This window comes from Haliotis cracherodii, unplaced genomic scaffold, assembly GCF_022045235.1.
Source record: "Haliotis cracherodii isolate W230 unplaced genomic scaffold, xgHalCrac1.p SCAF_20, whole genome shotgun sequence".
Lineage (NCBI taxonomy): Eukaryota > Metazoa > Mollusca > Gastropoda > Lepetellida > Haliotidae > Haliotis > Haliotis cracherodii.
The window spans coordinates 11,768,113-11,790,193 of record NW_027266276.1 but is presented as its reverse complement, the minus strand read 5'-3'; the positions used below and the strand labels follow the sequence as shown (position 1 = coordinate 11,790,193).

Sequence of the window (22,081 nt, the reverse complement as noted above, 5' to 3'; positions counted from 1 at the left end):
GCAAGGTTGTAAACGTGTAAGACCTGCATCTGAGCTGTCCTCCAACAACATTCTGACAGGGCATGACATGACAGAAATATACTCCAAATCTGGAATCCCATTACAATAACTGCGAAAATCAAAACCTAACCTGGTGCAATTACTGATAAGATTTGAAACCTGCACCTATTATATAAGAATATATACATGTCGCAGTATGGCCTAATCCCTTATCAACTAGACAGGAGGAATCCAGCCCTTACCAGATGTTATGTACTCAGACTAAATGCATTGTGTTTAAAAGGCGCAATGGAATCGTTGGGGAAGGTCGGTTATGTTTTACGTACCACATATTTAGGTTGCATTGGTCATCGCCATGATTGTGGGTGCGTTCATTTAACTAGCGTTATATGAAACACGTTTGTAAATCGTAAAACTCTCTTCATACATTAGTTTATGAGACCTGGGCCCCGTTCCACAAAGCGATCTTAGCGCTAAGATGATCGTAACTCCCATACTTTAACATAGGCTTACGACAATCATAGCACTAAGATCGCTTTGTGGAACGGGCCCCTGTGCCAGAAGCATGGACCAAAGCAATCTTGCATCTTACAGCTACTTATGGGCAATCCAGGAATGTAAACTCCATATGACCGACACATTGTCACATCGTCTCAGAAGGAGTGTGCTCTCGCTACTGACTGCGAAGTCTTTTGTGTTTTGTTGACTTTACAAATTGATGACGCTTGTTTGTTTCGTCTAGACACGACGACTATCCTAACTGCTGAGGCTATTGACCACTTGTGTGTTTTGTCTTACACGATGACTTTAAAAATTGCTGAAACCTAGACCTATTGACCACTTGTGTGTTTTGTCTTACACGATGACTTTAAAATTGCTGAAACCTAGACCTATTGACCACTTGTGTGTTTTGTCTTACACGATGACTTAAAAATTGCTGAAACCTAGACCTATTGACCACTTGTGTGTTTTGTCTTACACGATGACTTTAAAAATTGCGGAAACCTAGACCTATTGCCCACTTGTGTGTTTTGTCTTACACGATGACTTTAAAAATTGCGGAAACCTAGACCTATTGCCCACTTGTGTGTTTTGTCTTACACGATGACTTTAAAAATTGCGGAAACCTAGACCTATTGCCCACTTGTGTGTTTTGTCTTACACGATGACTTTAAAAATTGCTGAAACCTAGACCTATTGACCACTTGTGTGTTTTGTCTTACACGATGTCTTTAAAAAATGCTGACGCTATTGACCACTTGTGTGTTTTGTCCAGGCACGATTACTTCAACAACGTTGATCTCTTTACTTCAGCTTGTTCTCTGCCTACTCATCTGTCACGTGACAGCATGGATCAACCAATTCGATCAAGCATTCACCTTCACATGCCCACCTGAAACCTCTTTGGTCCATGTAATCAGTAGCCATGACAACCACTTTGAAGACAGAGTGTGGGATTTCTCCTGTAGAGCACCGCCTCATCAAGATGCTAAGATGACCAACTGTGAATGGACAGGTAAGCTTCTATAGACAGGTAAGCCAGGATGGACAGGTAAGACACTATATAAGAAATAAACAACGAGTGGGGGTTGTTTATCGTACAATAAAACACTGCAGGGAGAATAAACCATGAGATGTGCAGCCCCGAGTGGTTTATTCTCCCTGCAGTGTTTTATTGAACGATAAACAACGACCATGAGTCGTCATACATACAACGTCATCAAGTTGCGAGCGCATGTTCGAATCTCCAGAAATGACGTCATGATAGAACAATGTGAAATAAACCACGCTTCGTTCTTCAATGTTCTTTATGATGTATAGCGTAGCTTTCTTCTATAGACAAATACAAGACAGCTACGCGATAAATCGTAAAGAACAATAGAACGTAGATAAACGCAGTGGTCGAAAGATCACATCCGAATGTGATATGACAATCGGTATTGGGAGAAAAGGAGAACTTAACACACACACACTATAGACAGGTAAGTTACTATAGAAAGGCAAGTTAGTATAGACAAGTAAGTTACTACAGATAGGTAAGTTACTATAGACAGGTAAGCCAATATAAACAGGTAAGTTACTATAGACTGGTTCCAAGATTCTGTCATAATGCGAGCAGTGGTGTCAATGGCGTCAGGCAGGGCAAGATTTGCTGCTTTCCATAGTGAACTGACAGGGGGAACATTTGGAAAAACGCACTTGCTACTATCTGCCAAATTTGACAACAAAATAGTTAGTGTGTCGAAAAGTTGAGGTGAGGTGAAATGGGGTTTACCGTCGCGTCCAAGATTATTGCACTTATATAGCGACGTGCATGTACGTGTGTGTGTTTGTGTGGCTGCTTGTACTAGTCCGGACTAATGCCGATTTATAGTGCTAGCTCACTCAGATACCATGCCGCAGTTTAACATGAATACCCCACTCAGACACAGTATACTGAATCCGAGCCGACCAGTCCTTGTTTTAGCCCCTTAATGCCGAGCGTCAGACAGGGTAACCATCTTAAGTACCATCTTTTAACGTCTTTTGGTATGACGCGGCCGGGTATCGAACCTCGGACCTTCCGCTCTCCGGGCGGACGCTCTACCACTAGACCAGGGAGGCGGTCGGGTCGAAAAGGAAATCTGTACGACAATAATCTCTGTTGACTTGTTTGTTTTGCTGTGTTCATTTTCCCAATTATGGAGGATCTAAACAACGTATTGTCATTATCTGTTCCATCAATGATGGCTACTTTCCATTTCCTAGGCTACGTAAATGAATTTGATCAACCCCTCACCTTCCAGTGTGCACGTGATGGCATCGTAGCGGGAATCAGTAGTGTCCATGACAACCATTATGAAGATCGTCGTTTCAAGTTCTACTGCTGCGAAATACCAGGTAATTGTGGATGTTCAACGCAGTGAGACCTAATGGCGATTGTAGCAAGTTGGATTCAAGTCACTCCAACCCCAAATTATTTGGACAAGTTTAGCTGTGTGATGCTGACCAATAAAGAGTTAACGATTTCCCTAATTACAAATATAATGCCCAGTTTCACGCGTGACACTAAATACCACATCTTGACCTGGGTGCCGTTGTACAAAGCGATCTTAGCGCTTAGGTCTACTCCCATACATTAATATAGACTTACGGCAGTCGTAGTGCTATGGTTGTTTTGAACAAGGGCGACCTGGATATGAAATTGGCACCAGGCCATGGACGGTATCCCCCCTTTTAATGTGGTGAAAGACTGAGGGGACACAGTAGCCACAGCTAATGCCAGGATTCAAACTGAATCAGATGAAAGCGGTTTACCCCTTAACCACGGTAGCCTAGGCAACCTGTTCAGTCTTGGGATCCTCTCTTGTATGCGATTAGAGACAAAGGAGAAATAGACGAAGCGCCCTATTGTTACCGCCGTTATACATACACAATACACAATCAAAATGTATTGTTTTCACCCACAAGCTCCTTTATTTCATGATGGGTCTCAATAACTGTCAAACTTTACATTTTTTCTTCTGCTCTAGGTACTTGACATTTTATGTTAATTGACCTTGATCTTTGGTCACATGGTTTGGCAGCCATGTTGGATTCAAGATTTTCAGGGTGCATTTTAAGATAAGATGATACTTCATTATTATTGTTGTTGTTGTTATTATTATTATTATTATTATTATTATTATTACTCTGCGTTTGTTCCAAAGCTGGGCATCAACTGACAATGCTTTGGGCAGCCTCATTAAATTCCTTGTATTATCTACATTTCTTCTTCTTATTATTATTATTATTGTTATCAAATGCTTCAACACAGGCTTCATAACTGGGTCCTGCTACTTCACGGCTTACGTCAACAACTTCGACGAGCACATGGACTACGTTGTACCTTCCGGGAAAGTCATGCGCGGCATCGACAGCTACCACGAGAACAAGGAAGAGTGAGTTGACTTCGTTCCATATTTCAGTATGAACTTGTGAAGATTATGTGTAATCAATACCTCCCAGGCTACATAATGAATTTAGCGAGAGGACATCCATATTGCATTATGGTAGCGGTATTTCACAGACGCTTCACTCTGTTTGTCATTCTGATGTTGTTCCCATTTCTTTACCAAACTGGCCGTTGATTTGACGAGCGAGAAGGGACATCGCTTTGTCGCCCTCACTTATGAGTGTGATCCTTGCGAGATTACCATCTACAGAGTAAGGCCTATCGCATCGCTAACGCTGCATCGTCTCGTTATATTATCCATGTCGCGCTGTAATAGGCATGAATAGGTATGGTTTAAGAGACATGTATCAGACGTGATTCTGGAGATAATATGGTATCTAAGATATGATTCAACACTTCAAACTTAGGCCAAATATGAATGAAGCGTACATAAAAGCATTCTGAAATTTCAATACCCTGTTGACATTTCCAAGTGACAATGTTGATTTATACTCACTGTCAAAAGTAACTGCGACGATATATATATATTTAGATTCGTATATATATTATAGAGTTAATGCCTATGAAAATATTAACGTTTTGATTTTACAGGTTGATCAATGGTTTTATAATTTGTAAAAATTACTGACTTTCATGCAATTATCTCATTCCAAGGGACCGTCGTTTCAAGTTTGAGATTTGTGACCTTGATGCACATGACGAACCAGCGGAGGATCAAGCAGGACGGAGCTAGATGCATCTTGCAGTAAATAAACTGGATTGGCACATTTGTACATTCGTTTCGTTGTACCTCATAGCAAACTGACTTCAAAGCACTGCCTAGCGGTTGAAGCGTTCGCTCGTCACGCCGAAGACCCGGGTTCGATTCCCGACATGGGTACAATACATTTCTGGTGTCCTCCGCCGTGATATTGCTGGAATATTGCTAAAAGCGTCGCAAAACCATACTCACTCACTCACTACCGACACCGTGAGCTTCTGTCCATGACGTCACCTCCATGACTGTTCCCCGAGTCATGTTTAGTGACGTCACATCCACGCCTGTTACCTGAATCATGTGTAGTGACGTCACTTCAACGCATGTTCCATGAGTCTTGTGTAGTGACGCAACATCCACGCCTGTTTCCTGAGTCATGTATAGTGACGTAACATCCACACCTGTCCCCCCCCCCCCCCCCCCCCACCCCCCCCCCCCCCCCCACCCCCCACCCCCCGAGTCATGTGTAGTGACATAACATCCATGCCTGTTCCCCGAGTCCCCCCGGGGGAGGGGAGACGCGTACGTCGCTACAACAAACTATGATGCGTCATTGACAAATTAGGTGGTGACACAGTTAGAGCTATCAGTTAGATCCTGCTTGGTAGATCCTAATCTCGCTGTATAGCATCCACGTGAACTAGTTATTGGTCACTGGGCACGAAAATCGAATTCCGAGTGACCTGTCAATAGGTAAAACACATTAAGATAAATAGAAGATGTTCAGTTACTTTTGTGTGTATATATTACCTTTTATAAATATATTCTCACATGACGTCACATCCCTGCCTGTTCCCCGACTCATGTACAGTGACGTCACATCCACGCCTGTTCCTCGAGTCATGTGTAGTGACGTCACCTCCATGCCTGTTCCCTGAGTCATGTGTAGTGACGTCACATCCACGCCTGTTCCCTGTGTCATGTGTAGTGACATCACATCCACGCCTGTTCCCCGAGCCATGTGTAATGACGTCACATCCATGCCTGTTTCCTGAGTCATGTGTAGTGACGTCAGATCCATGCCTGTTCCCCCGAGTCATGTGTAGTGACGTCACATTCACGCCTGTTCCCCGAGTCATGTCGAGTGACGTCACATCCATGTCTGTTCCCCGAGTCATGTGCAGTGACGTCACATCCACGCCTGTTCCCTGAGTCATGTGCAGTGACGTCACATCCACGCCTGTTCCCTGAGTCATGTGTAGTGACGTCACATCCACGCCTGTTCCCTGAGTCATGTGTAGTGACGTCACATCCACGCCTGTTCCCTGAGTCATGTGCAGTGACGTCACATCCACGCCTGTTCCCTGAGTCATGTGCAGTGACGTCACATCCATGTCTGTTCCCTGAGTCATGTGTAGTGACCTCACATCCAAACCTGTTCCCGGAGTCATCTGTAGTGATGTATCACAAAAGCAGCAATAAAAAGCTCATTTTGGAGGTTTTCAGGGCAGCAAACTTTTATATATTTATTTGCTATTAATATTTTATTGCATATCCCACAACGGCAACAGATCTAGCAAATATGCCTGTATGTATGGAATCCTAGAAGGGACATTGTCGCGTTGTCGTATTGTTGACCTTACAAAAACAAGTAATAACGTGACATTTTTGTCATTTGTCGCGCGGTCGCGTTGTCGCACTTTGGTTTATTTTGACTCTTTTTGGTTGTTTTCGTAAGCGCGACAATGCGACAACGTCCCTTCTAGGATTCCATATATACTTGTATGTGTTTCAAGAGTACTCCTGGTGTGCGGTCTCAATGTGGCAAAGTGGAGACTGGTCAAGCTTGCGTTATCTTGCTGGAAGGTGTGCATATCCTGGTGCTGATGAAACCGTTCTTTCTGGTTTGTTTGTTTGTTGTATAACGCCGCACTATTCTAGCTATATGACAGTGATCTATAAATAGTCGAGTCTTGACCAGACATTCAAGTGATTGACATCATGAGCATCAATCCTAGCAATTGAGACAGATGACATGCATCAACCAAGTCAGCGAGCCTGACCGCCCGATCCCGTTAGTCGCCTCTTACGACAAACATAGTCGCCTTTTACAGCAAGCATGGGTTGCTGAAGACCTATTCTACCCCGTATACTCACGGGTGAGTACAACATAATAGTTGAAGACCTATTCTACCCCGGAACCTTTACGGGTCTTCTTTCTGGTACTCATAAGGGGCCAAGTCCTTGGGGTTTATTTTTGACAGGCACTTAAACATTCTTGCCTCACATAAAATATCTTAAAACGTGTATTGGCGTCGACGTGGGACGAACATGATGGAGAACGAGCAACAGCGGCCGATTTCATTGACTGATGTATATTTAAGAATTGACCTTCACTTTGTGTGAGTTCACTGGAGTATGAACCTTCACAGAGTGAGGGCCAAACTGTATGAACGTCGGAGCTTGCGAAGTGAAGGTCAATTCTTATAAAAAATTAGCACAATTTCTTACCTCAAACAATGTAGGCCTAGATCTAAACACAATTTTATTTAGTACATGTGACTTCATGTTTACACTGACAGCCATACAACAACCAGCTATATCGCGGAGTAAAATAGTTCCCAGGGGTTTCCCCAGGAATGTGGAAGTGGAAGTAGTCCGTCAGTGTTTACGTCATTTCAAGAACACGGTCTCGTGAAAAACGTAAGAACGTAAAATTGTGTCGTTCATACACTTATGAACGTCAATTTCGCGGTCATGTGACCGACCTCTCGTCTAATGGAAAAGCCGTATATCGTGTAAACTTCAAATTAAAAAATTATTGTTACATGAGTAACAGATGGGCATGTGTGTGGTTATGAAACCTTTCAAGGATTGCTTATTCTTTTGTCCTGAGAGACGACCGCCTCCGTGATCTAGTGGTAGAGCGTCCCCCCGGAGAGCGGAAGGTCCGGGTTTCGATTCCCGGCCGCGTCATACCAAAAGAGTTAAAAGATGGTACATCTTGTTATCCTGTCTGGCGCTCGGCATTAAGAGTCTAAAACAAGGACTGGTCGTCTCGGAGTCAGTTAAACTGCGGCATGGTATCTCAGTGAGCTAGCACTATACATCGGCATCAGTCCGGACTAGTACAAGCAGCCACACAAACACACACACGTACATGCACGTCGCTATGTAAGTGCAATTATCTTGGACGCGACGTTAAACCTCTGGATGCCGAGGGTTTTTTTTCTGACGCATATTTTCCTAAGATCGGAAAAGTGAAGGTTGTGCGAGAATTGCGCTCACGTCTACCTCTGGCTATAAAATTACGCAGATGTGGAGAATATTAAATTTCCTATTTGATGGTGTAAATTTAACTGTAAATATCAAACCGGTTTTAAAAAAATACACTTCTAAGTAACACCGATAGTGGTGATTTAGTAATTTTAAAAAATGGCGACATTTACGATGTACCTAATTTTCAGAGGTCACGTTCGGTACTTTTGCTTGTCCTAAAATGCCAGTGGATGATATCACAGAAGAGGGAATTTCCCACCTTATCTAAAACTGTGAAGTGTATTTGTGTGGGTGATGTATTTTTAATTTTACACGACTTCAAAGTGAGGGTTGTAGAGGTAGGACATACATGTCCCTCTGGCATCCAGGGGGTTAAACCCAATTTCACCTCGCCTCACCTGAGAGACATACATAATTCGTAGGGCACCAACGCCAGCCTCGGACAAGTTTGTGACTGTTGTGACTGGCACAGTGGATTGAATGTTTTTGGGATTAGCCTGGGCACCAGGGGTAGTTGACATCATCTTACAGGGGCGGTCGGGTAGCCTGGTGGTTAAAGCGTCCGCTCGTGACGCCGAAGACCCGGGTTCGATTTCCCACATGGGTACAATGTGTGAAGCCCATTTCTGGTGTCCCCCGCTGTGATATTGCTGGAATATTGCTAAAAGCGGCGTAAAACCATACATTCTCACACACTCTACAAATTTAAAGAAACTATTTCACCGATAACCGATTTGGATGCGCCATTTTGTGGTTTATTCTCCCGGCAGTGTTTTATTGTACGATAAACATCTCCCACTCGTTTAATTCTTAAATAATGTACAGTCGGCGCATTTGATCTTTTAGCGAAGTGAGTGAGTGAGTGAATATTTAAAGTCACATCGGCACTATTTTAGCCATATCGTGACTTGAACAAGTTAAACATTTATATTATATATTATAAACATGCATCGTAGGACAATACAACAACCAGCAATATATCACAGGTTATAATTGTAAAACTAGTTTTAGAACAATAAAAAAGACAGAATTTGACAGACGACACACTATAAAAACAGGCAATAGATCACCAATAATTAAAGCTAAGGTAGTCCTGCACCATGACCGTGGAATATATTTATTTTATGAAAAAATAATAATCTAGAAATGCATACAAAAGCAAGTCTAGCCAGCTGAAGCTAGCTCTATTCCACAAATCAGAAATCAGCATAGGGAATTTATTTTATTTTTAGAGTCAAGAAGGATATTGTGTAATATAAGATTTCAGAGACTAAATGTTAGTCTAAAGCTCAGGGACCATGGGACTTACAGTACCTTTGCTTCCTGCATGGACCCCAGTAGGATTAGACTAACATCTAGTCTCTGAAATGAACATATCGTACAGAAAAGACAGTTGTTCAGTATCTTAATAAAAATATAATAAAAAGGGAGCCCGGTGATTCTCTTTATTTTCAGATACTGCAGTAATCTAGACTTGCCAAACATTATAGGCTTTGCATGGGCTGTAGTTGATATATTTGTATCAGGGTCTGTAAGACAGACTACGGTAGGATTTACACCATCCCTCTAGTCATTGGCGATTGTTGACTAGATTAGCCGTAAATTAAAATATACAAATATTCTTGCGTTTAAAACAGTGATAGATAAAGTTCTTTGAATGAAGTTGTCTTATTGGAAACCGATATGTGGTGTGTAAAACGAAGTGCGGTCTTTATGTGGTTTCTTGTTAAATAAGTAAGCTGAAACATTCAATGGAACAAAACAGGAATTATTTGTAAACATTGGTAAATGGAATATGATCGGGTGTCACCTTTGATGCGCAAGTATTTTACGTGCGAATCAAAGGTGACACCCGATGATATTCCTACATTTCTGTCAGTGCATTTGTCTCCTGACACAACGCCGATGTGAGTCACACGTGCGCGTGCAGTAACGCCAAATAATCCCGTGCTTGCCGTCAGAGGTGACTATGCTTGTCGTAAGAGGTGACTATGCTTGTCATAAAGAGCCGACTAACGGGACCGGGTGGTCAGGCTCGCTGACTTGGTTGGTGCATGTCATCGATCCCAATTGCGTGGATCGATGCTCGTGATATCAATCACTGGATTGTCTGGTCCAGACTCGACTATTTACAGACCGCCGTCATATAGCTAGAATATTGCTGAGTGTGACGTTAAACAGCAAACACACAAACAAACAAATACCATGTAGAGATACCATCAAAATCAGGAAATATGACACCTACCATGTCACTCACACTCCATAGCTCGACCACGTGCCTGTCAGCATCCATTAGACCACGTGGTTTATATTAATGCAGATGGTCAGCAAAGAGTAAGAGGCTCGGTGATTTGGGTTTGCTCCATTTAAACGAAGTGAGAAGAGTGAGTGAGTGAGTTGGGTTTAACACCACTTTTAACAGTGTTCCAGTTATATCACGGCGTGTCAGCTTAATGTGGGAGGAAAGCCCGAGGTGATGCAGGTCTCAGACGTTTACCACTTCGGTGAAACCCACGAGCACGGGTATGGTGCTGACAAACCTAGAAACATAATCGGGGAGAACCGGGATTCGAACCCACAATCATAGGTTTCTGGCGTGCCCAAGGGACGCAACTCTGCACAGCGAATCGCGGTGCCTTATACGACTGGGCCACCCGTGCCCCCAGTTCAATAAAGAAAACAATACATGTATATAAAATAATAACAGGGGTCTTTTTTGCCAAAAAGGAATATACAAAAGTTACTCAGAAGACAACAACGTGTATATAAACAAAATCACCTAGAACAACTGGAAATCCTATCAAAACAGGAACGAAAACAATTCTGGAAATTATTAAAAAATAGTAGAATTTCATCCCAGAAATAATTTGTTTATCCTGATCCTGAGGAGCTAACAAACCACTGCATATTTGTAAATAACAGCTTATGAAATACTCACTTTTATGAAACAATTCAAAACAGACAAAAGTCCAGGCGAAGATAACCTAATGAATGATTTTTTTTAAATCAATGTATTGTGCATTGATAGGCAAGTTGGTTAAACTGTTTAATGTTGCTTAAATAGTAGTCACTGCCCACAGAGCTGGGCAACCTCGCTTAACACCTCATTACATAAGAAGGGTGATACGATTGACCCTAACAACTACCCGGGGTATTGCACTAAGCAGCTGATTGGGTGAACTATTTGGCAAGTTCATAAATAAAATACGTTGAATACGTTGGATGCTCTATTACAAGAGAAACTATGAGTTGAACATGCTACTTCTAGCTTAAATATTCAAACTGTCATTAACAAATTTATGTTAACCTCCAGCCCACAAGATAGTTCTGAGTGTGGAGGACACGTTGGTGCCTTCTTTGATAAACCGTCAACAAATTATCAACAAAGCCTTGCAAAAATAAATCAAATGTACCAAAAAGAACAACGGTATGATGATGAATGTTAAGAGGCAAAACGTAATATGGAGGAAACATATCACCAGTTCAATGAGAAAACAATATATCAAGTAATAATAGGGTCCTTTTTGCAACAAAAAAATCCAAAAGTTACTCAGAAGAAAACAACGTGTATATAAACAATCTCCGCTGGAACAACTGGAAACCTTAGCAAAACAAGAACCAATTCTGGAAACGTTCATAAATTAAAAGAATAATGGAACACATGGGAAAAAACCGTATTACAAGACCACGTACTGTCAGTCTGCATTTAGAAGGGCTACCGAACATCGGATAATGTATTTGTTCTTAAAACATTAACATATTCTACAAAAAAAAGAGTAAAATGATTTTAATTAATAGACTATACACTTGCTTTGTAGATTTTCAAAAGACCTTGGATTCAGTTGACAGATCACTACTCCTAACTAAGATATTATCAAATAAAATCTCAGGATATGTATTGAAAATAATATCATCACCATAAAATGATATTTCTTATGAAGTGAAAACTGAAGTGCTTAGCAAGTCAGGTAAATAAGAAGAAAAGAATACTTGGACCGTGGGTGATACAAAAATACTAGTTGCGGATAGATATAATTACTTAGGAATTACATTTGAAGCAAATGTTAAACTTAAACATAGTGCTAAACCTCTCCTTAAGTTTAACCATTTTAACCAATGAACCGAAAAAACCCAGAGTCACTCCTTAAATCACACAAAGATCTAGATGTCTATTAATTCCAAAATACTCAAATAAAGCTAAATTGGCATAGATACGATCTATTTCCTTAACATTGACCTTATAATTCACATCATCATTTTTTTCAAATTGTAACATTATTATATAACGTTTGTCAGTTGGCATATATTTTGTAAATTTATCTTCTCAAGTTCGTATAGCTCTTGTGAGGAAGTACAAAGAATGTAACCTCAATCAATCTAGCTCCTCACAGCGTAGAGGCGTTCGCGGTGCTCCCCGAGCGTCACACACTGAGAACTTGTCAAGCGGCTGCCAAAAGCATATAGTACGGCTACGAGTGCAAGGGCGGGCAAACCAGTCTACAGTCTGTAGTGTGTGATTGGTTATCCCAGCGACCCCTGTTGACAATGGTAGACCATTCGTGACCAACTCGGGTTATTCCGGGACAAGCCTCTTCTTGCAGGTTACGGAAAGGGCCGAGTGGGGACGAATGAATGGTAGGCGTGTCAATGAATCAAGCTCCTTCTCAGCGCGTGACACCTTCGTTACACTCTCGAAGGGGCTATCGGTGTGAGGAGCTTGACAATCAATCAAGCTCCTCACAGCGATAGTACGTTCCCGGAGCTCTCTATACTATCGCTGCCACCAGTCAAAACTCCCAACTGTGAATATGTGGCCACAACCATGTTTGGAGTTGAACTCGCAACCGAATGACAATGACTTGTTTACAAAGAAAGTGACGACTGTCGTGTCGCCGAATACACTTATCGCTGCTAAATTACTTTCTTCGTTTGTCAATTTGAATTTCTATTTCATTAAAACTATCATGTTATTGATATAGTAAGAATGTAAGGGAGAAGTTGGTTTATTTTCCGTTAGTCTGCAATCTCGAACCAATCTGATTATACAAACAACAAAGTAAATTCATCTGGAAAACATGGTCAGTTGTAAACCTTTTCAAAATGAAATATGATGGCATTCCCAGGGATATAAACAAAAGTATCAACGTTACTACTTGAGGTGTTAGAGGGCAAATTTCAAGATTCTTGTAATGGCCGCGCCCACACTGGTGGCAGCGATGTTACCGAGAGTGTAACGAAGGTGTCACGCGCTGGAAAGGAGCTTGACAATCAATGGCCAAAGGGAGGTAATGCTCCAAAGTCCACAGGCTGTAACCAAAGCGTCACGCCATTCATCATTCACTGTTAGAGCATAGTGCACGTGGACCATTGTAACTGTTCTCATTCCTACACAATGGCAGACGAAGCAGTGAGTATATCAAAAGCAAAATGTTATTAGATCTAGCAGCATTGTCTTTTGTTGTTTGCGACACGGATATACGACTGTAAAGGGCACTTTAGTTTCATTTCTCGAGACTGCAGGTAGAAAGGCTGTTCAGCATAGGCCAAAATGTATTGAAGTCTGAGAGTGCGCCCTAGTGAGTCACAGATCCATATTCTTCACAGCCATAATCAGATCCGGAGAATGTATGTGTGATCTATCGTCAACATGATCTATAGGTCTTGTTTTAGGTGTGACCTACATTTTTCGTATTGGTCGTATTTTTTAATATCCAGGGTAATGAACGCGAACAAAGTAGGGCCTAGATAATAAAAGTTGATGGGGTTGTTTGCTAGTTGTCTGGAACTAATTTGGAAATGATGACAGTAATAGTGATAAGCTTGACTGTGATTTCGTTTGGCAAATGCTTTTTAGGGGTGGGGTGTGTGGTTGACGAGAGGTATATTGATCAACGTTCCAATTATTTTTTTTATCTCATTTAACATGTTTAACACTCCTTATGAATCAATGTTAAAGAGCAAATAAGTCTGCTGATTATATCTGATATAAGATATGTATTTTTCAGAGGCGAAACAGTTAATCGGTGCACCTGTGCATCATGAGTTTTGATGCGACGATAGGATAATATGTTTTTTTTCTGTAAGACAACACACTTGCTAAAATAAATTACTTCCAACTTGAATAATGTCTCACACCCCTTTTTGTCAGTCAAATATCTCAAAATGTGTTGTTAATAGCATTTCAATCCCGGTTTCGCCCCCATTATTTTTCTAGGTTTGTCAGCACCATACCTGGCTCGTGGGTTTCACCGAAGTGGTTAACGTCTGAGACCTGCATCACTTCGGGCTTTCAACCTACATTTAGCTGACACACCGTGATATAACTGGAACACTGATAAAAGTGGCGTTAAACCCAACTCACTCACTCACTCCTTTCCACAAAATGCATCACAATATCGTTTTTTAATTTTAAAATGAAAGTGCGCAAAGATAGAGGTTAATTCTTCCCTCGTGAACATCCGGGGCACCAAGATGGCGGTCTGGTCAGTTGTTTCAAATGTGAACATCAAACTTCGGAAAACAGACGACAAAATTGATGAACCACATATTGCAGTGTGGTGCGAGTGAGCTTGTGAATTTAAAATTCAGAATTATACAATATAGCGTGAAAATTTAGAATTATACAATGTAGCGTGATACATATTGCAATACAGCCTTGTGTATCGCAAAATATTGGGATACACTGTAGACCTCCAATACCTGTCCCTATTGTTGAATGAGTATTGTTTTACTACTATTAGCACCACACAAGTGTTTGACACACATGTTGAAGATGGTCAAATTAATTATTTTTGCCTTAGAAATTGCATTCTGTATTATCCAACAGGCATTCAACACGGCGGCTGAAGAAGTAAAAAACTTGAAGACCAAACCGTCAGATTCCGAAATGTTGGAGATCTATGCACTATTCAAACAAGCAACATTTGGTGATTGCAATACAGGTAGGCATAAATTAGATCGAAATTGACTGTTCAGTAATTGGTTTGTTTGACATTCAGGTTGAGTTAATGATAAACAGTTGCCAGTATCATTAATTGCTTCCAAATGTTTACAAGTAGTAAGACAGCCTCTGTGGTCTAGTGGTAGAGCGTCCGTCTGGAGAGCGGAAGGTACAGGTTTGCTCCCCAGCTGCATCATACCAAAAGACTTTAAAAGATGGTACTTGTTGTTTCCCAGCCTGGCGCTCGGCATTAAGGGGCTTAAACAAGGACTGGTTGGCTTGGAGTGTACTGTGTCTGAGTGAGGTATTCATGTTAAATCTGTGGCATGGTATTTCAGTGGGCTAGCAACTATAAGATAGGCATTTCCGTGGTCTTAAGGATAGAGATGAATGTATGTTAGCCTGTTGACTGCTTCCATTGTCTTGGGGATAGAGGTCAATAACAAATTTTGTTACGTTTCCTTCAAATGACAAGAGATATGTTTAACTAAAAATTTGTGTGAATTCCAAGTGTTTTTGCAGTATATTTGCTGACTGATATATAAGACAAGATATAGAATCGACCAACACACATAAATACTACAGCCAATCAGAAACATCCTAACAAAAAATACATTTGGAATGCTGATGCTGTCAGCCTCTGCTTTAGGAGAGTCTTAGAAAACTGTGTGAAATGGTGTTTATGGGCTAAAGCTGGTCAGTAATTGCGAGTGCCAGTTCAGAAGTAGGGTGCACTGATGACATGTTCTTCCTGCATGTTCAGTTCACGCTGACATGTTTCTGAATCGTGTCAATACTCATTCTGCATCATGCGATCGGCTGCATCTGATGAGGTCAAGGACAAAGATACCCTTGTACCTGCACACAAAGTGTCAGTTTTGAACATGTTCGCCACAAGTTTGGGGCCTAGTGTAAGCTTTTAACTGATGAACACCACAAACACTGATGAACCCATAGCGCACTTTGTATACGCCCTAGCCAATATTTCTGATGTTCACATTGCAAAGAAAAACTTTTTTTGTTATTCATTATCATGATTATACCTTAATTTGTGTTCTCAGTGTTTTCATCAAGCATTATCCCCTAAAATATTCATGATCGCAATTTTTTTATTCAGTATATTTGCAATTTTGTGTGGTGGATAGTGTTCATGTGTCTCTGCTGACGAATTATATCATGGTTATAACATTGCAATATTATACACGTAAAACAATGTCTTGTGTGATTTTAAAGGAACCTGACTCTGCGTTGGATCACACAAAACACATATTGCTACTAACTGTGTCTTGACAGATGCGTTACTTACTAACAACATCAAATTTATATTGTCAATAAATGATACGAGTTTGAGTATAGGCTAAGTTTTGTTTGCTATTCAATCTTGAAAGATAGAAAATATTACAGCAAAAAATGATGTTACTAATTTTAGCATTTAAACTTAAAGTTTGGGACATTGTTACTTATGATAATACACAATAATATATATGTTGCACTTAATAGGATATTAAGAAACTACTGATAGATGGCGTATAGTGTGAACATGATGATCACAAGAGAAAATGTCTATTGACTAAAGAAGAAGGACACATTTTACACACCGGCACTATTGACTTAATGTTTACCAAATACAGAGATTTATCTTTCTTTTTATATTTGCAAGTCTGTGGGGTTCTATATGATAGTTTTTGGGGTCTTGGGCATCAAAAATGGGGGTCCAAGTGTAACCTCAGCACCATCAGGAAATGATACAAAATAATAACAATGTCAGATTCTAATTAATTTACATGTTGTATTCTTCAATTGAAATGGTTCAAACATTCCAACAGCCATGCTCGTTTGCATCCAATGGGAGCAAGGTGATATTATTTGCATTCATTCTTAATTTTTATGAGTTCAGGACACAATATAATATTGTATGGTAAAATCCTGCAAATAGGGATGTAACCATGGAAACAAAGGCAACCAACACAAGAGAACTAGTTATTGCATGTAATGTCCACGAACAGTTATCATGGAATGGCCTTGAACTGATAGTAACCAAGCTTGCCCTTACAACATCCGAGTCAGCTTGTCCTGAAAGTGTAACGGGCGCTGTCTTAGACATGGGGTCCATATCAAACTCTAAAAGCCATCCTGTAGGCAGGGCACATGTTAATCTTGACTGTAATCATGGAAATGACTAGGTTCTATTTGAAGGAATATTGATCCATTAGCAGTTTCTAAAACTTGAATCTATATTTTATATTTGATCTTAATTTTATCATGTTTATAAACACGATGTTAAGTGATTCCTGTAGCAGTTGTGATCAACATTTTTTCTTTAAGAAATGAAAAGTATTTAATGTTCATACCTGAACGGGTAGCCTACTGGTTAAAGCGTTTGCTCGTCACGTCGAAGACCCAGGTTCGATTCCCGACATGGGTACAATGTGTGAAGTCCATTTCTGGTGTCCCCAGCCATGATATTGCTGGAATATTGCTAAAGTGGTGTAAAACCATACTCACTCACTCACTCACTCACTGTCAGTTTAGGAACCTTATCACTGCTTGAATTACTTTAATATGAGCAGATACAATGTTTGAAATTTAGAGAGGCCATTGAGGTTTGCTGCTGTCTAAACTAGGGTCCTTCAAATCTGAAAAGTTAGGGTTATGACAAAGACCCCTCGACTGTGTGCTTAATTTCACTGAGGGGTGTGGCTTATTCAGTTCGAGGACCAGCACAGTTACTAGTAATTGCCAAGCAAAGGTTTTGATACAAGCCCCAGAGAAACTGGCCACGAGAGCTTAGTGATCAAAAACTTGCGAGTGTGTATCTCTGTATGAGATACTCGTAGATAACCAGCTGCTTACATTTGTACGATCATGTAGCTATATTGAACACGTTGATCAACTATTGTTGCGATAGATTCTACACTTGGCAACTAGATAAACAAGCCTGCTTGAACGTGTGGAAGGGTCCAAAGTCAAACTCAGTTTGGTAATTTTCCAGGATGAGTTTGTCAGTAGAAATGTCACAGATACTGGGCAGTGGTGGGATTAGGGATATTCAAGCTATGACACATTCGCCAACTCAACATTGTTATCTGCTTCTAAAGTGCATGACCTCTCTGAAGAATACGATAATGTGTGGTACTCAGTGTTTCTGCTGGCGTTTGAAACTGCCTTTCCACTAGGACTCGCAAAAAATTACCTGTCCCCCCTAATTTTTGTCTGTCCCAACTTCCAACAAATAAAAAGAGGTATGAAAAAATTACCTGGTTTTAATTCTTTTAATATCTCTTAACATCAATGCAATGACGTCATCTCTGAAGTAACTTAGTTAGATCTACACGTCATTCACGAAAAAGTTCAGTCGCAATTTTCTCTTTTGTTTGTAAATATTTCGTGACTAAGTCGCTACAAGTATATATTTAACCAAAAAATAGACAAGAGGAATAGTCATGAGTGAGTTTGCGCATGTTGGGAGCCGCCATCTTGTTTTCCAATACCTGAACTGGTGCCTGATTTGCTATCCTTCTTCAAAGTTTATTCTCCAAATGGGTACAATATGTGAAACCCATTTCTGTTGTCCCTTGCCTTCATATTGCGTGAAGATCCGGGGTAGAACTCATTGGGGGATTGGGGGGGTCAGGCTCGCTGACTTGGTTGATGCATGTCATTGTATCCCAATTGCGTGGATCGATGCTCATGATGTCAGTCATATAAAATAATATAGCTGGAATATTGCTGAGTGCAGCGTTAAACAACAAACAAACAAACAAAATCATATTGCTGGAATATTGCTAACATGGGCATTACACCATACTCACTCTCTCTTTAAAGTAAGTGATTAAGGAAGATATTATCATATGGGATTTTAAAATCTGTAGTAATTTGTAGATTATAAGAGATTTTAAAAGGGGGTCTTGAAGTCCTACATTTAACTGTTTAAGGGGATAAAACAAGGACTAGTTGGCTCGGAGTCTGTATACTGTGTCTGAGTGGGGTATCCATGTTAAACTGTGGCATGGTATCTCATTCGACTAGCACACCATAAAAACAGCAAGAGTTCGGACTGGTACAAGCAACCACGCACACATGTGCATGCACGTCACTATTTATTTTATATTATGTCACTAGCTTGAGTGGAATGTTAAACCTTGATTTTGTTTGATCCAGAAATCTGTTTATTGCAGACCGACCTGGCATGTTGGACTTGAAAGGAAAAGCCAAGTGGGATGCCTGGGACAGCAAGAAAGGTATGTGCTCCAGCACCTGGAAACACTTGCCGTTAGAGTTCCTTTACACATGGATGCGCATCCCTTATTAAAATGGACACACTCTGTGTGTCAGTCCGTCTGTTCATGTAAGATGTTGCTTCCGGAGCAGATCTTGAAAACCGTACACTTTTCCTGCACCAAACTTGGCATATAGATAGGTCTAGTGGTGAACTGGTGCCTATTGGCGATTTGGGATTTTTACTAATTAATATTTCGAGTTTCCACAGCAACCAATTTGGCTTAAATTGACAATGGGGGTAATGGTCATTTTCAGAGCAGATTTTTAAAAACATGCAATATTGCCTTACCAAACTTGGCACATAGATAGGTCTTGTGGTAAACTGGTGCCTTTTTTTTCTCTTTTAAAAAATAAATAAAATGATAATCATGATATGGGCCGTGCAGCTGCTTGACCCCTGAGAGACCTGGGGCCTTGGTCGTGGCCACACACTGAAGCACATGTGATGTCTCCTTGGCCATGTGACTTTCTTCCAAATATGCCTTGGTTCACCCAGCATTGAATGGGTACCCGGTAGGGTGATATGGTAATGTGGCTGTAAACCTTCTAGCGCCTTACACGTAGCGTGGGTTGTATGCACTCCAGGGAGCTGGGTATAAAACTCGCATACTGATCCATTGACTAGGGTAAAGATAATGCAATGCTTCAAGCATACATTGTGTTTGGAGGGACGTAAACCCAGGAACCATTTTGGCTCCATGGTTTTGTTTTCTGTATTGCCAAATGGAGACCCTCAAAATGGACCTTCATGTATGTCAAACAGATTAATCCAATACATAGAAATATGACTTGAAGCCCTACCTTGCTGATTGCATTATTATTGTTGTTGTTGTTGTTGTTGTTGTTGTTGTTATTATTATTATTATTATCGTTGTTGTTGTTATCATCATCATGATTATTATCATCATTATTATTATTATGATTATTATGATTATTATCGTGATTATTATTATTATCATTATTATTATTATGATTATTATCGTGATTGTTATTATCATGATTATTATTATTATCATTATTATTATTGTTATTATTATCATGATTATTATCATTATTATTATCATTATTATTATTATTATTATTATTTCAGGGATAGCTCAAGCTGAGGCCCGAGTGCAGTATGTAGCTAAAGTGGAAGAGCTGAAGGGGAAATACAACTGAAATTGTAAATCATTATGTCTTGTTATGTTTTATCGTGAGTTTTCTTGAAATGTAAAATACAATAAATATCTTTCTTTTTTTAAAATGTTCTTACAGAAATTCTAAAGCATGCAGCATTTATCATGTTGAAAATTGCTTATTCCATTTCATAAATATTTGACAAACTGTTTCACTTCATTCTGACCCCTGTGAAGATCCAGGTAAGAACCGATCTTTAGCAACTCATGCTTGTCGTAAGAGGCCACTGACGGGATTGGGTGGCCAGGTCGCTGACTTGGTTGGTGCATGCCCTTGTATCCGAGTTGCATAGATCGATGCTCATGATACCAATCACAATTATTTACCATCCGCCGTCATATAGCTGGTGTATTGCAGAGTTTGGCGTTAGACAACAAACAACCAAATAATTCTGTTAACAATGTTCAATCTAGTGATTGATATTGTGAGCAACGATTCACGCTGTCAGGGTACAAAGTCGCCAAACCTGACCACCCAATCCATTGGTCGCTTCTAACGGTCAGAATGGGTTACTGAGGAGAACATTTCTGCCAGGAATCTCCATGAGGTTGGTTTGGTTTAGTTTGGAAGAGCGGAAGGTCTGGGGTTCGATCTCTGGCCGCGTCATACCAAATGTCGTTAAAAGATGGTACTTGATGTTACCCTGTCTGGCCCTCAGCATAAAGGGGCTAAAACAAGGACTGGTCAGCTCGGAGTCAGTATACTGTGTCTGAGTGGGGTATTCACGTTAAACTGCGGCATGGTATCTCAGTGAGCTAGCACTATAAATCGGCATCAGTCCGGACTAGTACAAACAGCCACGCAAACACGTGCATGCACGTCGCTATATAAGTGCAATAATCTTGGACGCGACGCTAAACCCAATTTCACCTCACTTTTTGAGAACCTATGTATTTGAGGCTTCTGTTGTAGGATGTGTTGTCTTGTTTGTTGTCTAGGAATAATCAAAGACTTGTCCTATCTATTGTTAAATGTCAGTATATTTGTTTCAGATTTCAACACATGACAGCATGACTGGATCAAAGGGCTTCTCTGTAGTTTTCAGCTATTTACTTCATTTTTGATCTCTTCACGCCAAGAGTAGCCACAGGCTTGTTTAATTCTGTTACGTTAGTGAGCTCTTTTTTTTACTGTCACATTTTATGTATTGTTTTCACATATGTATCGAACATAAACACCTGCTTTTGATAAACTGTTTGTTTGTTGTCACTCAATGTATCCATAATGGAGGATTGTTTGGTGATGGCGGCTTCATACGCCTACCTCACGTATCCATACATACAGCAAGGGTGGTTGGGTAGCCTAGTGGTTAAAGCGTTCGCTCGACACGCCGAAGACCTGGGTTTGATTCCCGACGTGGGTACAATGTGTGAAGCCCATTTCTGGTGTCCCCCGCCATGATATTGCTGGAATATTGCTAAAAGCGGCGTAAAACCATACTCACTCACTCACTCACATACAGCAATACTTCATACACCCACCTCAAGTATCGATACATATCGCAATTCTTCATACACCCACCTCACATATCGATACATATCGCAGTACTTCATACACCCACCTCACAAATCGATACATATCACAATACTTCATACGCCCACCTCACGTATCCATACATACAGCAGTACTTCATACGCCCACCTAACGTATCCATACATACAGCAATACTTCATCCGCCCACCTCACGTATCGATACATACAGCAATACTTCATACGCCCACCTCACGTATCCATACATACAGCAATACTTCATACGCCCACCTCACATATC

General features: G+C 40.6%; 2 protein-coding genes across 2 annotated transcripts; both read left to right on the top strand.

Annotated features, from left to right (window-relative positions):
* The first annotated feature begins 254 nt into the window (after window positions 1-254).
* Window positions 255-4,703, top strand: LOC139470089 (dermatopontin-like). The gene is made up of 5 exons (XM_071252380.1): window positions 255-306; window positions 1,315-1,516; window positions 2,749-2,880; window positions 3,797-3,920; window positions 4,589-4,703. The coding sequence occupies exons 1-5, from the start codon at window positions 289-291 to the stop codon at window positions 4,665-4,667; spliced, it is 555 nt and encodes a 184-aa protein (XP_071108481.1). The 5' UTR covers window positions 255-288; the 3' UTR covers window positions 4,668-4,703.
* Window positions 4,704-13,180: 8,477 nt separating this feature from the next.
* Window positions 13,181-21,502, top strand: LOC139470064 (acyl-CoA-binding protein-like). Its single transcript, XM_071252353.1, has 5 exons — window positions 13,181-13,317; window positions 14,737-14,851; window positions 19,029-19,091; window positions 20,222-20,296; window positions 21,303-21,502. The coding sequence occupies exons 1-4, from the start codon at window positions 13,303-13,305 to the stop codon at window positions 20,290-20,292; spliced, it is 264 nt and encodes an 87-aa protein (XP_071108454.1). The 5' UTR covers window positions 13,181-13,302; the 3' UTR covers window positions 20,293-20,296; window positions 21,303-21,502.
* Window positions 21,503-22,081: the final 579 nt, after the last annotated feature.

Coding starts and splice junctions, on each gene's coding strand:
- LOC139470064 (XM_071252353.1), top strand. Junction 14,852..19,028: donor ATTTGGTGATTGCAATACAG/GTAGGCATAAAT, acceptor TGTTTATTGCAG/ACCGACCTGGCATGTTGGAC. Junction 19,092..20,221: donor TGCCTGGGACAGCAAGAAAG/GTATGTGCTCCA, acceptor TTATTATTTCAG/GGATAGCTCAAGCTGAGGCC.
- LOC139470089 (XM_071252380.1), top strand. Junction 1,517..2,748: donor GACCAACTGTGAATGGACAG/GTAAGCTTCTAT, acceptor TCCATTTCCTAG/GCTACGTAAATGAATTTGAT. Junction 2,881..3,796: donor CTACTGCTGCGAAATACCAG/GTAATTGTGGAT, acceptor GCTTCAACACAG/GCTTCATAACTGGGTCCTGC.